Genomic DNA, 14,375 nt, shown 5'->3' with positions numbered 1-14,375 from the left:
GTCTGCAACGTCACCACATTTGTCAAGCAACAATTAAAGCCCATCACATAGTAACATCTATTAGCTTTGTCACTCCCGCGTGTCCTCGCAGCAGCTCAGCCCTGTCAGCTCTGATTTGTTGAATAGTTTGCGTGCTAAATTAGTTATTTATGCATAAAGTTTAATACCAAAGGCCACTCACATGCATGTTATGATAAAGAGCTTCAGTTACATTTTCTCCCCTTTGCAGATAGTTGATAGCCTTATTAATTTGCTTTGTCAATTCACAAATTGCACAAATTAAATCAGATTACAATCAGCTAAGTACATTTTATAGTGTTGCTTTGATATTAAAATAAAGTCAGGAATATTTTCTCTTTAAAGTAGAAACGACTTGGCTTTTTAAATCAAATAATAAATGTATTTAATTTACAATATTATTTATGTTGCACTTACTAAGCAAAAATATTTTATATGCGTATGTTCTGATCTTCAAAAAAAATACTAAAATAAAATAGCTAATAATTTTTATTTATTAGCTTGCATTAGTGCGCGAATTTTTGCTTTTTTTTTAGCAAGTATTTAACAAAGTTAATTTATGCTCAATCAGCATAATGTGCTATTTAATTAGCTTTCTAACCAATTTAGCACAAAGCAGAATTTTGCAGTTGCTGCTTACTCCCATCCAACTTGCCAACCCCCTCACGCTCTGCGTACAACAAAAGCGACGACTGGGGGCAGCTGCTTAAATATTTGTCAAATAAAATGCGCTAATATTGAATAACGTGTAACTGGCTGTTTGCCTTTGTGGGAGCCGCTTGCTGAATATAAAAGACCGCGGGTTGAGCAGCGCTGACGACGCATTAAGCGAAACGCCGTGAAATGCAGTTGAGCAACGTCAAGTGCAGGTTGCTGCTGCTGTTGGCCATAGGCCTGAGCGTGGGCGGCACTGGAGCGAAGCCTAGTGAGGCTATTGTAGAGAATCTATGGGATGGTCTGGGCCAGGCGGGCAGAGAAATATTCGATGGATTTGTGAACGCTTCTTTGGCGCAGGGCGTAACGAACGATGTGTTCGATAAACTAAACAATTCAACTGATAAATTTGTTAGCGAGTTCAGTAAGTTTGGTCAGGATATAGCCACGGCCATATCGGAGGGTGTTACTAACGCTCTGCGCAATCTTGGCAAGCTGCATCGCAACATTCAACAGCTGGAGTCACAAGTGCGTAGAGAGAAGAATCTGCTTAAGCGACATGCCTTGCGGCAAGGCTTGGCAGCTCTACAGACGTTTAGTGCAGTCGCCTTGGAGCTGCAGAGCACGCTGTCCAATGTAACCAACCAGCTGGCCAACAAGGTGAACAGTCAGGTGGAGCAACAGCTGCAAGAGCTGCGTCAATGGGCTGAGCAGCAGTTGGAGCGTGTGGATGAGGCCACCGATGGTGAAGGCCATGAGCAGGCCAAAGAAATACTTAACACACTATTGGCAAACTTTGGCGAGCAGCTGCAGCATTCCCTGGAAGAAGTGCTAGTGCGGAAGAGTGAACTCGAGCAGAAACTCCTCGATGCCATTGTCACTAACGCTGAAACTGCAGACCGTTTAATTGAGGAAATTAAGCAATGCGCGCGCATCACACGCAGCAGTCAAAGCTGCCAGGATAATATTGAAGAGTTAATTGAGCTGCTGCGCGAGGGACCGGAGACTTTTAGAAAGTTGCTGGAGCAGGGCAAAGCGCTAATCGAACTGGGCATAGAAAATGCAACAACATACGCTGAGTTACTAGCGCAGTTGATCAAGGATAAGTTCCAATGCGAAAAGGATTTGGATAATTTAATTGAAGGCGGTAGCACAACAGCAGCTAGCGAGGATGCTGAAGAGGAAGATTCTACTGCAGCTGATGGTGAGACAGAGACTACTGCGGATAGAGAAGCAGACGAACAGGTTGAGGAAACAACAGCTGATAGCCAGGACGATGAGCAGGACAACACTGCAGATGCTGATGAGGAAGGAGACGAACAGGCTGAGGAAACAACAGCTGATAGCCAGGACGATGAGCAGGGCAATACTGCAGATGCTGATGAAGAAGAGAGCACTTCGCCAGCCGCCGACGGGGACGAAGAGGCTGAGGAAACAACAGCTGATAGCCAGGACGATGAGCAAGAATCCACTGCAGATGCTGATGAGGGTGAGGATGAGCAGGACGAAGAGAGCACTTCACCAGCCGACGATGAAGCTGATGGCAACAACAACAACAATACAGAGAGCTCCACAGAAGCCAGCAGCTCATTATTAGAAAAGCTGCTCAATGGCTTCGGCAACATTGGCCTGGATATTTTAGAAGGATTCAGAAATGCCACAGAAAACGGCGCAGAAGCGGCCAAAGATTTTCTTGACAATCTTCGCAATTCCAAAGCCGAATTCGTTGAGAATCTTAATGCACTCGGACAAGAGCTGGCGAACACGCTAACTAAGGACCTTCTACAAAGTCTGGAGAAACTAACAAGCGGCCTGACAACGTCTATTAATGAACTGGATGCCAAAATAAAGGGCGAAAGGTTTAAGCGCACGCCGCTAGATAAAAGTCTGTCAGCGCTTATAAAGCTCAGAGGCACTGCCTTGGAGCTGAGCAGCAAGCTGACCAATTTGAAGAGTGCGCTGGCCACTAAGATAGCTGAACAAGTGGCGAGAAAGATTAACGATCTACAGGATTGGGCAGATCAGCAGCTGGAACGCGTAAAGCAAGCGGCAGGTGATGCGGCTGCAGCAGCGGCTAAGCGCGTTTTGAGAAAGTCTTTGGAAATCTTTGTGAGACGTCAACAGGAATGCGTGGAGGAGTTGCTGCTGCAGAAGAGTCTGTTTGAGCAGGAGGCGATAGATGCCATCATTGAGATACAAGAAGCGGCGCAGGGGCTCATTAGAGAAATTAAACTATGCCTGATACCAGGACGCAGCAACCGACGTTGCGTGCAGGGCACGGAACGGGCTTTGGAGGAATTACGCCTGGCAGCTGCAGAATTTCAAGATCTGCTGCAGCAAGGCCGCGAATTCGTTGAGCAGGGTCTTGACAACTCCAAGTGCTTTGCAGCCTTGTTAATCGAGCTGGCCAAGCAAAGATTCGAAACCCAGCAGCAGTTGGACGAACTTGTTGCTGCCGCATAGTCAGCAGTCAATCATTGGGCATTAACTTTTAAAGGTGGCGGTTTGTTAGTTTTTAAAGTGCAACAGCAGCGTATTAAATAAAATTGAACAACTTTCTTCAATGCAAAACTTAATTCGTACTGCGGTCTTTTCTTTGCACATGTGCCACGCATACATTTTCATTTTCAATGCAATTATGACTGCCATTCAGCGCTTTTATGCTGACCCAAGTGCTACATGTAGCATAGCATGCAACGTGCAACGTTTGCTAGACCACAGTCGAGCCATTTTGCCAATCGTGCAACATTAAGTCATTTGGCTGGTCATTAACTTTACGATTGCAGCAGCTTTAACTTGATTTAGCGTGCAGCCAACGGTGCTACAAAAATGTTCATAAAATAACAAAACTATTTCCGATTTGCTTATGCATAGTTCTAAACTGCTGGAAGCTTAAGGCCTAGCTATTCCACGCTAAGCTGCGCGTGCAAATTTTTGTTTACAATGAATACAACGACCAGCTGTTTAATTTATAACTATAAGTCAACATTTGAGCAAATAATATAGTGCAGTTATGCAAAGTGTTTTCACTCCAAACTCGTAATATTTAACTCTACACGTTTAAGTTTCCCCTTTGGCCAAATTAACTTACCCCTAGCCTAGCATTTATTCAGTTTTCAAACCATTTATAAGAGAAGCTGCTAAAGTGCATGAGAGTGGCTTGAAACTTGCATGCGTATGCGAGTTCTTTGCTAATACGTATACTTGATAAAATATACGTATAAAAATTACTCATACGTCGTGTGTTATACTCTTTGATTATAATAAATGTATGCAAGAAAAAACAACGTATAATAGATTTTTATATCAAATGTATGCAAGCAGAGTAGAACAGAAATTTTATTAAATGCATTGGCATATAAGAAATGTATATAAGATGAGACTAAAAGTTATACTGAGCAGCTGCTTATACGAAATATGTATAAGATACAAATATAAGAACTAAACTGCCAACCTTTCTTGTTTATAGCTAAAACTTAGAACTCTACTTTACTTTCCCCTACTTATAAATGGAGCCATGAAATTTCAGAGTATATTATAGTCAAGCAGGCTCGACTACCGCATTTTTTTTTTATTAATATATTTAGACACAAATGTCATTTCGATACATATCGTTTATCTTATTAGCTAATGAGCACTTTATTTTAATGCAATACTTTTTAATTTTTGGTTTACAGTTTAATTTTGTAGTAGTTGTTGCCTTCTGGTTGGTTTTGTGAGGTTTTGAAGCTAAAAATAAATAAAATACCTGAAGCTGCAATACTTTGAAGCATTAAAAATTCGTTGGAGCTTAAGGAACTAGCTAAACAATGCTAACTAGTTAAAATGCATTAAGTCTGAGTATCTTTTTGCTTAAGCGTGACAGTTAACAAATGACAAAAATTAGCAATTAAAAAATGCTCTCTCTCTCTCTTTATGGCTGTACATACAACTAACAGTACTTGGGAGCGACTACACTTAAATCTAAACTTAGGATTACAGTTGACATTTTTTTGTTTTTAGGAATTTTTAGAATTTTGCATAGGAATTAATTTTATCAGTTTGCATTTTAGGATCCGAAAACAGTTGACCAAAAATTAATTTAAGCTTAATGTAAAATATGAGCAATTAATCTGCAGTTTTACTTTCGATTTAATGCAAATATAATGATAAGTTAAGAACTTAATATAATTTCACAATGTTTGCAAATTGCTGCGTTGCTAATCGAGTTACATTTTGATTTTTGATCTTGAGCAAAAAGTCATTGCCATTGCCACAACCAAACAATTGATCTAAAGCACACAACCTAATAACTGAACTCTAAATCAAAATGCACTGATAATGATTTGTTTGCGCTCTCGCTCTATCAAACTGATTGGCACTAAACACAATTCACACAAAACGTTTATCCTAAGATTAAGTTTAGCTTTGAGTTTGCTGCTCCTACGCTCTCTGCTTGTCTCATTAACATTTGCATGATTTTGTTTAGTGATATTCTACGCGAGCTATGGGCGCCCCTATATCGTTTGTCTCAAACACAATCATTTTGCGTTTCTTGCGCACATTCGCTGGCGGCGGTGCCTGAGTGCTGCTCACCGGCTTGGCTAAGAGCTGTAGCATCTGCTTACGTGATGTTGTTGTCGTTGTTGTAGTCCTTCTCGTTGTGGTTTTTATCATAGTCGTGGTTATCTTGGGCTTCGTTGTAGCGCTTGTTGCTGTTGCTGTCTTTGTGCTTGGCTGTTGTGCATTCAATTCGCGCATTTTCTGTAGTAACTTTAATTTCTCGTTGTTTTTCTGTTGCTGTTCCTTTTCGCTTTGGACACTATTCGTGCGTTTTGGCAGCCTGGGCAATGCGGGCAGGTCGCAGCGCTGACGCAAATGGCGATAGACTGCATCCACACGCTGCACCAGACGATTTACATATTTGGTTGTGGTGCGATCGACAATTGAGGGCGCCTTAATGCAGTCGTTGCCACCGAATTCACAGACCTGCATTTAACAAATATTAAGCAATTGTTCAGTTCAGTTAAGTCTATAGCTCACTCTATAATGCTGCAGCATGGCATCCTTGGGCGGGACATTCAGCGAGCCTTTGCCTGGCGCAAACTCCCAAACAAAATGATTGCCCGCTTCGACAACAGCTTCCGGCTTGCATATATACTTGGAGCGCTGCTTCTGTGGATGTAGCTTATAACGTCTGTGGCATATAAGTAATTGTAAAGTCAGATAAACAATTAAAATTCGAAGTGGACGCACCTGCGTGTCTTGCGTTGGGTAACCAAGGAAGCGCGCACGCTGCCCAGCTGCTCATTGCCAACATCTACGCCAGAGCTAGCCAAATTGTCATCAGCAAACTGCAAATAGTAGAAAGCGTTCTGAAAGGAATAGGCGCCCGTATTGCGATTGCGAAAACGCTGATTCAAAGAGCTGTAAAACAAAATATACTTAAGCTTCCTTATAAACATTAACTACAAGTCAACTTACCTTAATAGCTCATTCAGCGTATCTGTAAAGCGTGGCACTATAAACTCATCAAGATCCACCAGCGCTAGATACTTATAGCGATACATTGTGCGATATAGACAATCATTTAGCGCTGCAAAGAGTCCTTCGGTGCGTATTTCCTTTTGCGAACGCATGCGTAAATTCCAGGGCAATATGCTCACCGTGGGTCTTTGGTAGTTAGGCGACTTGAGCACGCGTGGCGTCATATTCTGTGCTATCTCAGAGGAAAGCAGCGGCTCCCAATCGAAGGCGGTTAGATTACCCGGCACTTGACCATTTTGATAGCTCTGCAGCACGCACGAGGCATGTGGTCCCAACGTATGATTATAGAACGTAAAATGCGAGACACCCAACAGCGCATAAAACTCCAAGTACTCCATAAGATACAGGGCCTGGTCGTAGCTAAAGTGAAAGGGCTTTACGCATATGGCCATGCGATCGGGTATTTGCTCGCCACTTGGTGGCGCATGAGCACGTGCAGCGGTTGCATGTGGCAGGGACGAGCGGCTGCTTGTGCTGTTGTGGATTGTGGGCGGCGCAAAATCCTCATCCAGATCGGTATTGCGTAGCTTTAACAAATTGCCGGGTGGCGCGCGCAGCTTGGCAACAATGCTGACATATTGGGGCACTTGCATATCCGGACCACGCACTGGACAGAGCACAAAGCAGGCGCTGTACTTTAAATTCCAATTCTCGCGTATGATCTAAAAATAAATTATAAATTAAATTAGCAGTGTTAGGACATCAATTTAAGATGACAGTAGCTTGAGTCTTGATAACGATAAATCACAACAGTGCAGATCATTTGAGTTATCGACTGCTAAGTGGCTGTTAAATTTTAAATGTATAGAAAAGAATTTTCTTTAATAATTTTTCAATCAATATTAAACTTAATTTGCTGAATAAAATTTAATAGCTTTACTAATTATAGCTACTTAATTTATGAGTAAGCTCACCTTAACACGCGCCAATACCGTTCCCGACGTATATTTGGCACGCTCGCTGGCATTGGCTGGCATCGGTCCATACCAGAATCTGCACCAGACACGCTCTGGTCCACGTGTTTTAGTGGCGCCAATTACGCGCACCAGTCGTGCTCCATCACGTCTATCGAAATAGGCCGAGTAGACAAAGAACTTAAAGCGTGTGCCATTGACAACCTGCCAGGCGCCATCGCCGGGCGGCGTGCCAAAGGGAAAATGCGGCAATGTCTCCTCCACTTTGCTGGGCAGCAATTGTCCAGGTATCAATGGCACACCCAGACTACCAACAGCAACTCCAAACGCACCCGCACCCGCTCCAGTACCCATGCCTGTGTTCGTGCCCGTTCCAATGACACTATTGAGCAGCATGCCAGCATAACGTTGTCCATCGACGCCGGCGGCTTCTGTATACGTATACGTAATGTCTGCTATTGAGCTATTGTTATCTAAGCCAAAATGGCTGTCTTTGATTGCATTATGGCACCATTGTGCGCAACTGATTGCCACTTGCTACTCACCTTGAATTTTAAGCTTATTGTCACGCAGCTGTACAAAACCTAATTTATTATCACTCAAAACGCTTTCATCCAATAGATCGTAGTCGTCCTGCCAAACGAAATAGCACACATCAACAACAAATATATAAATTCAATAAATGCTCAGCATGCAGCAAAGTTAATAAAAAGTCTGAATGTTTTCAATGAGCTTGAGGTGCAGCATTTTTTATTTTTAAAAACCCTTTAGCTCGCTTCCATTTAAACGTAATCTACCTGACTTGTTAAGATGCAGCCGCATTGTGAGGCCAACGTTTCTAAATTGCACAGTTAAAGGCTTACTGAGGTTATGCAACGCCACTTTATGATATTCAAAAGTTAACCAACAGCATGCGCCAAAGCGTAAATAAATCAGCTTTTTGTTTGCATAACGCTAAAAAAAAATATATATGAAAAATTAAATCATATGCATTATATGCTGCTGCTGTTGCTGCTGCTGCGACTGCTAGCTGGGGCTGGCTGTGCTGCTTTGCCCGGGCTTGGGCGCTTTAAATATGCAAATCTCTTTGGCTTGCGCAATCCCAAAAGTATGCAACGAAATATGGCAAACGAATAACGGCAACATCTTTTGTTTTCCCACGGCAACGCCAAAGAGTTGTGCACCTAGTTAAGCTAGCAGAGCCCCCCCCTCCCCTCTGCCACTTAACTGCCAACTATGCGACTATAATATACTCTGCAAACTAGCATACTTAATACTTTACATAAAATTAGGCCACAAAGTTCAACAAATTTAACCAAATATTGCACTAAAAACTAAAAAAGTATTTTAATTTTTGTGAATAATGTTTTGCAATTTAATTCAGCATTCTCTGCTTTTGTGATTGCAGCATGCATTTGCATAACAAAACTTACCTTAACATTATCATAATCCGGCATCGAGTCGCCCATGCGACCACCCAAAATGGCGCCGCCACCACCGCCCGCTCTCATGGCCAACATGCTGCTATGCGGTGAACGCTCGTCGATCATGAAAACCTGCAAAGAGCAGAGCGGCAAAGGATTATTAAAATATTTTTAGCTTGGCTGCCAGCAAGCGCTTAGCTCTCTGCATTTTAATCAACGTCTGCCTTTTATAATTACGTATACGCAGTAAAATGCTAATTGCAATTTGTAAAATGCAAAAGAAATGTAAAACAGCTGGAATTTTAAAGGCAATATAGAAATTAAATACTGAAAACATTTATGGCAACTGCATAAAAAAGCATTGCAAGCTTTTCGTGTTTTAAAACAAGCTTGATAAATTGAAAATTAAATAAATTGCATTTATGTTTTGAGGCTTTTAATATAAAATGAGTTATATAAATGCGGTGTTATGTAATGCAAGTTTGGTAAATAATGAACTACTCACCTCAGTCAATATAATCAGACCGAAGACAGCAAAGAAGAGTATGACAATGAGAAAGCTCATGCTGGATCTCTCGCGGCTGCCCCAATTCCGTTTGCCGCGCTTCATGCTGGGGGTTAATGAGGTGCGACTGCCGTGTATATGTGGTTGCTGCTTGGATGTTTGCTGTTGTTGTTGTTGCTGTTGATGATGGTAGCAGGCATGCGAGTGGCCCAGATAGGCCTGCTGATAGTGGTGGCCACTGAGGGAACTGTTGCTGCAGGAGTTGGCACTGGAGCTGAGCGATGAGCTACTGGCGGAGCCCCCCTGCCGTCCTGCGGCGAGCTGCTTATACGTTGGGGGGCTCCGGCTGCTCAACATGTTGAGATGACGAGTTTACGTAGACGGGGAATTAAGGTTAGTTATTGAACACTTGTTGTTGCCGTTTAGCTGTTGCAATAATTATTATTTTTTTTTTTTTTTGGTATCCAATGTTTTACGTATTTGGCATGATTTTTTAATTTGATTTTTGTTTTAGCTGCAAGAGGCAAAGCGTATAAGAAAATGCGTAGCAAAACAAAAAAGGCAAGTACAATACTGCGAGAGTAGCTAGAAATCAAGAGAGAGAGAGCGAGAGAGAGTGAGAGACTGCAAGCGGAAGAGAGCGAATTGGCATTGACAGTATCCCTCGTTGGCCAATTAACAATGAAAAATCAATAAAAACACAGATTTCATACTGCTTTAAAACTTTGATTTCAAATCTATTTCATTATTAGACTATTAGCATGTTAGTTCAATTTGTTTATGTTTAAGCTAAGCGCTGCCTTTTTAGTTTAACAGCTAAGCATTTTATTAATTTCTGCTTTGTGTTTGGTTTGCTTTTCACCTTTGTGTTTAATACATTTCAACTTTAACTTTAACTTTAACTTTAACTTGACAACACGGCACACTCTGAACTTTAACAGGGCTTTTTAATAAATTTTATTTTTGATTAATCTAACTTTTTCTATATTTTATGCAATTTTAACTCAGTTTCTTGTAGATAGCTGCCTGCCAACTGTCAAAATAGCCAACAATTTTGGCTCTCTTGTCCTTTGCTCTCTTCAACTGTCAACCCAAGCAAAACAATAGCGGAGCCTGTTTTAAGGACATGCGCAGTTTCTTGCAACCAAAAGCAACAGCTGTTGGCAATCAGCTGCTTGCTGTACTCTAGTCAAACAAAATACGCGCCGAATCAAATCTAAATGAGAAATTTTAAATATTTGAAATTACAATATACAAAATTCTGTCAAAAATATAATTCAATTATAATTTGCTGCAACCTTCTCAAATACATTTTATTTAAGCAAATTGTTTTTAAATTGAAAGTTGAAAGTTTGCGCTTTGCTGATTTTTTAAATGCAGCTTAATTAATTAATAACACTTATTCAATGTTCAGCAAAAACAGCCACAGCTAGCTAAGATTAAAGTAGGAATTTTCACACTCTATTATTTATCATTCCATTTGGGCAAAACTTTTAATTTAAGCGCTGCATCGTTCATATCCGGCATAGCTTTTGTCCACTTTGCAGAGCATGTGAAGTGTAATCCTTAAACCAATTCTCATTCCAACTAAGGCTGCAGCATCCCTTTTGTTTTTGTCAGACTATTAAATGTTCGTCTATTTGTGTGTAGTACTTGCCCCCCGGACTCTGTGTCTGTGTGTGCGTCTGTTGAGCTGGACAAAAGAATTAACGGAAACAATAAAATTCGTAAAGTTTTTGAAAACCAATAAATTTGAAGTGTTGGAAATCAATTGGGAACAAATTGCAAAAGGCAAAAACGAACAGCACAAGCCAAAAAAAAAAAAAAAGAAAAACTGAAAATTGAAGAAAAAATATTTATTTCCAAAGGACACTTGAATGTGTGAGTGTCTCTGTTTGTTTGTTTGTGTGCGAAGCAATTGAAAAGTTTGCAAAACAAATATGCAAAGAAAAAGGTGCTGCAACAACGGCTTGTCTATGTGGCAGTGGCAGTGGCATAGAAAGAGAAACTTGCAGAGAGACGGACGCGCATGGAAGAAAGCAAGAAGTGCGCTGGCCAGTGAGAATAACAGTTTTGTTTGCAACAACTTGTGCCACATGCCACTTGCAACAATGCCAAAACTAATGGCCAAAGTTTGCCTCCCCCAAAACACCCGCCACGCCTCGTTTAGCAAAGCAAGAACTCAATCGCATATATGATCTGAGAGCTCAATGGAAATTTTACAAAATTAATTGCCATGCAAATAGCAAATAAGACATGCCACAAACTGTAGCACTTGATGCAAAATTAACTAAATGTTTGTAAACAAAGCAAACAGCATAAAAATGTATGTGTGTGTGTAAATGTAGTTAAGACACACACATATACGCAGCAGACTGTGCAAATAGACGACAATGACTGGCTGGCTGGCTGGCTGTTGTAGTTGGGTAGACAAACACTTGAACGCATTCGTTGCACCTCAAGTGAGATTAAATAAAACAGCAGCAGCCAGCAAAATTGAAATGAAAATTCAGCAAAAAGCAAACAAATGCGAGTCAAGACAGCTTATAGCATTTTCTTCAATTTCGACAACGGGCTTCGCCTCAACGCTAAGTAAGTAGTAAGGCAGCCGAAAATATATTTCATTTATATACGTATACAGCTACAACTCAAGACATTCACATAATGCGGAGTGGCATGCCACCACCCAGCGCTGGCAACTACTTGTGCTTCGACTATGCCTTGTAGGCAACTTAACTTTGATGAGTTTGCAAAGTAAAACCTCTTGCTGTTTCTCTATAACCAATGCCGTTGCAAACTTACCTAGCGGCTTATAGCCTGCCACACATTTCTCTTTCTCTCTCTCTATAAACATACTCGTATTTGAAATTATGATGAAAATATTGCAAGTGATGAGCGCGCAGATAACGAGCCAAAAGGCAGCTGCAGCAGGTTGCAGCGCGAAGCTTAGAGCGCCAAAATCGTTTGTTATTTGCACTTAAATTAACTAAAGTTCATTTGGGTATTTTCTATTTGCGACTAATAAGTTATTTGCAACTGGTAAAACTTTTCAACGCGATGAATGCAGGCTGCAGAGTCTTGTCCACTAAATTACATACACAAGTTTATTTGTCGGCAGTCAAGCAATGTAAACGGCAAGATATTGCATGCGTTAAATAAATAAATATGAGGAATAAATTAAAATTTGAAGAGAAAGCAATAAGCAGCCGGCTGAGCTAGAGGATTACAAGTGACCTAGCCGAGACGATTTTTACAAATTTGTAAAAGATCTAAGCCTTGACGCTTGCTTTGAGACTAAGTAATAATAAGTAAATAAGTAACAATAAAGTTAGCTATGGTTTTTTTATCTAACTAATCCGATAGATCAAACAATTTGCAAATAAATATATTTAAGTGCATGTATATAGTTGTTTTCCAAGCTCAATGCATTTTGTATTATTTTTTAAAGGGCGTACGTTTTTTTTTATACAGAATTGCAATGTTTATCTTACCTAGTTTCCATTAGACAGAGACGTCGCCGCGAGCTCTACAGCTGGAGAAATTTAAGCAAACTGAGCTTGCATTACTGATCACTTGCCGACTCTACACAGCTGCCATAACATTATGTTAAGACGCGGAGAGCGGAGCTGATAAGCTCAGTGTGCGTGTTATGCGTTTCATTATGTTAATGTTAGGAGTTAGTTGCATTATGTTAATGTTATGCGTTACTTTATGTAATTTGCTAATCAGCTGGCAACGCTTGATTGTTTTTTATGTAAGCGCGGCACGCCTTAGGATTCATCAAGTGTTGCGGTGAAAGAAAGCTTCTGCTTCCTGTTGCTTGGCCAACGAAGCCGCTGGCGTTTAATTAAAAATGACCCTAATTACATAATTACTTGCATTAGCAATGCGTACACAATCAAAGCTAAAGAATGCCGAGCAATTCGCAGTCGTCCGAGCAGCAGTAAAAGCAAACGTAGAAACGAAAGGAACTGCAATAAACTAAAAAAAAAAGGATACATGGCATGCTTCTAGCCATGCCATTAATTTCACTTCAGACTGAATAGCAAAAGGTGGAGGGGGTGGCGGCGATGCGTCCGCAGGCGTCGCATATCTGGCGGATGCGCGCGTTGTTTGGTAATTTCCTTAACGGAAACGCATGCAGTCGCTGTCCGCACCAGGATGACTGCAGCTGAACTTGCCACCGCCGCCGCCGACGCTACTGCTGCTGTCTGCTCACACGTAAAATTTGTTACAAAAATTTCCGCAGCTAATAAAATAGAAGCAAAGCCAAAGTTCGCTTTAAAGGCGCTCGTTGGCAACGACTTCCAATTGATTAAGCACTTTTGGCCCAAAAACTACAAATACAAAGCCGCAAAAGCCAAAAAGGCAAATGTGTGCTCAGCACAGGAGGCTCAGGCTCTTTGGCTCTTAACTCCCCAGCCGGAGGTAAAATACAAAAAAAAATAAACGTTAGCCAAGCCAAATAAAAAGCAATCGAGTCCAGTACGGCCAGCGCGTTGCTCGTAACCAAATGCAATGAAAAACGCAACAGCAGCTACAACAACAACAACAACAACAGCACGTGGGAGCAGCATGTGGCATGTGGCCATGTTAACGCCATGCCACACAGCTTCTAACTTGCCAATTGGCGTCCACTCGATTTGCTTCGATTTGCCGCTCAACTTAAAATGCACTTTGGGAGCCTTTTTCATTTAGTGCGCCATAAATTAAGCACACGAACGCCCCCTAGCGGCGACAATTGCTAGCTGCTTGCTGTCCTATTGTCCTTATCCAGCGGTAGCAGGACAGCTAAAGCCAAATACGGGCAAGGCAATTAATCTGTGCAGTCCAATGTCGTCGCCAGCCAGTTGTATGGAAAATCGCCATAGAGCTAAGGTCAATGAGTCAAATGCTACAAAATTTATAGATTTATGTAGAGTATGTGCTTGGAATTTACTTTGGAAAAAAGCCACAAAATAAATTAGTTATAAAAAGTGCAAATATACAAAAGGAAATATTTTCAGTCAATAAATTTTAATTGCAGTGCATTAAACAACTATAAAAAAACATAGCTGACTTTGTTGCTCATACGATGTATTCAAAATAAATATATCTTCAACGTAACAATTTAAATATTAACTAACATTAAATTATGGCCTATTAAAGAAAATCGTTGTAGCATAATGTTGCAACTGCTGCACTGTTTTGTTTATTTATTTAATTTAATTTTAACTCTAATCGACACGTCTTATTTGGCATCAAAAGTAAACTTTAAACGGAAATACAATTAGGCTGAGTGCTGGACACGCTGTCTTGAGTCTATACACAGAATTTGTTTTAAATTGCTTTAGC

The 14,375-nt window shown here is 40.9% G+C and overlaps 2 protein-coding genes across 2 annotated transcripts; one reads left to right on the top strand and one right to left on the bottom strand.

Annotated features, from left to right (window-relative positions):
• Positions 1 to 846: 846 nt before the first annotated feature.
• On the top strand, positions 847 to 3,237 carry LOC108594506 (helicase SRCAP). Its single transcript, XM_017979704.2, has one exon. It carries the CDS (start codon positions 862 to 864, stop codon positions 3,133 to 3,135), a length of 2,274 nt encoding a protein of 757 aa, XP_017835193.2. The 5' UTR covers positions 847 to 861; the 3' UTR covers positions 3,136 to 3,237.
• Positions 3,238 to 4,281: 1,044 nt separating this feature from the next.
• Positions 4,282 to 9,475, bottom strand: LOC108594527. The gene is made up of 8 exons (XM_017979730.2): positions 9,042 to 9,475; positions 8,546 to 8,668; positions 7,658 to 7,745; positions 7,113 to 7,543; positions 6,136 to 6,860; positions 5,908 to 6,078; positions 5,695 to 5,848; positions 4,282 to 5,640 (listed from the first exon to the last, which is right to left on the bottom strand). Exons 1-8 carry the CDS (start codon positions 9,396 to 9,398, stop codon positions 5,137 to 5,139), a joined length of 2,553 nt encoding a protein of 850 aa, XP_017835219.2. The 5' UTR covers positions 9,399 to 9,475; the 3' UTR covers positions 4,282 to 5,136.
• Positions 9,476 to 14,375: the final 4,900 nt, after the last annotated feature.

Source organism: Drosophila busckii, chromosome 2L (genome assembly GCF_011750605.1).
Source record: "Drosophila busckii strain San Diego stock center, stock number 13000-0081.31 chromosome 2L, ASM1175060v1, whole genome shotgun sequence".
Classification (NCBI taxonomy): Eukaryota; Metazoa; Arthropoda; class Insecta; order Diptera; family Drosophilidae; genus Drosophila; species Drosophila busckii.
Note: the sequence above shows the minus strand (reverse complement) of the source record. Positions and strands in the feature narration are given on the sequence as shown.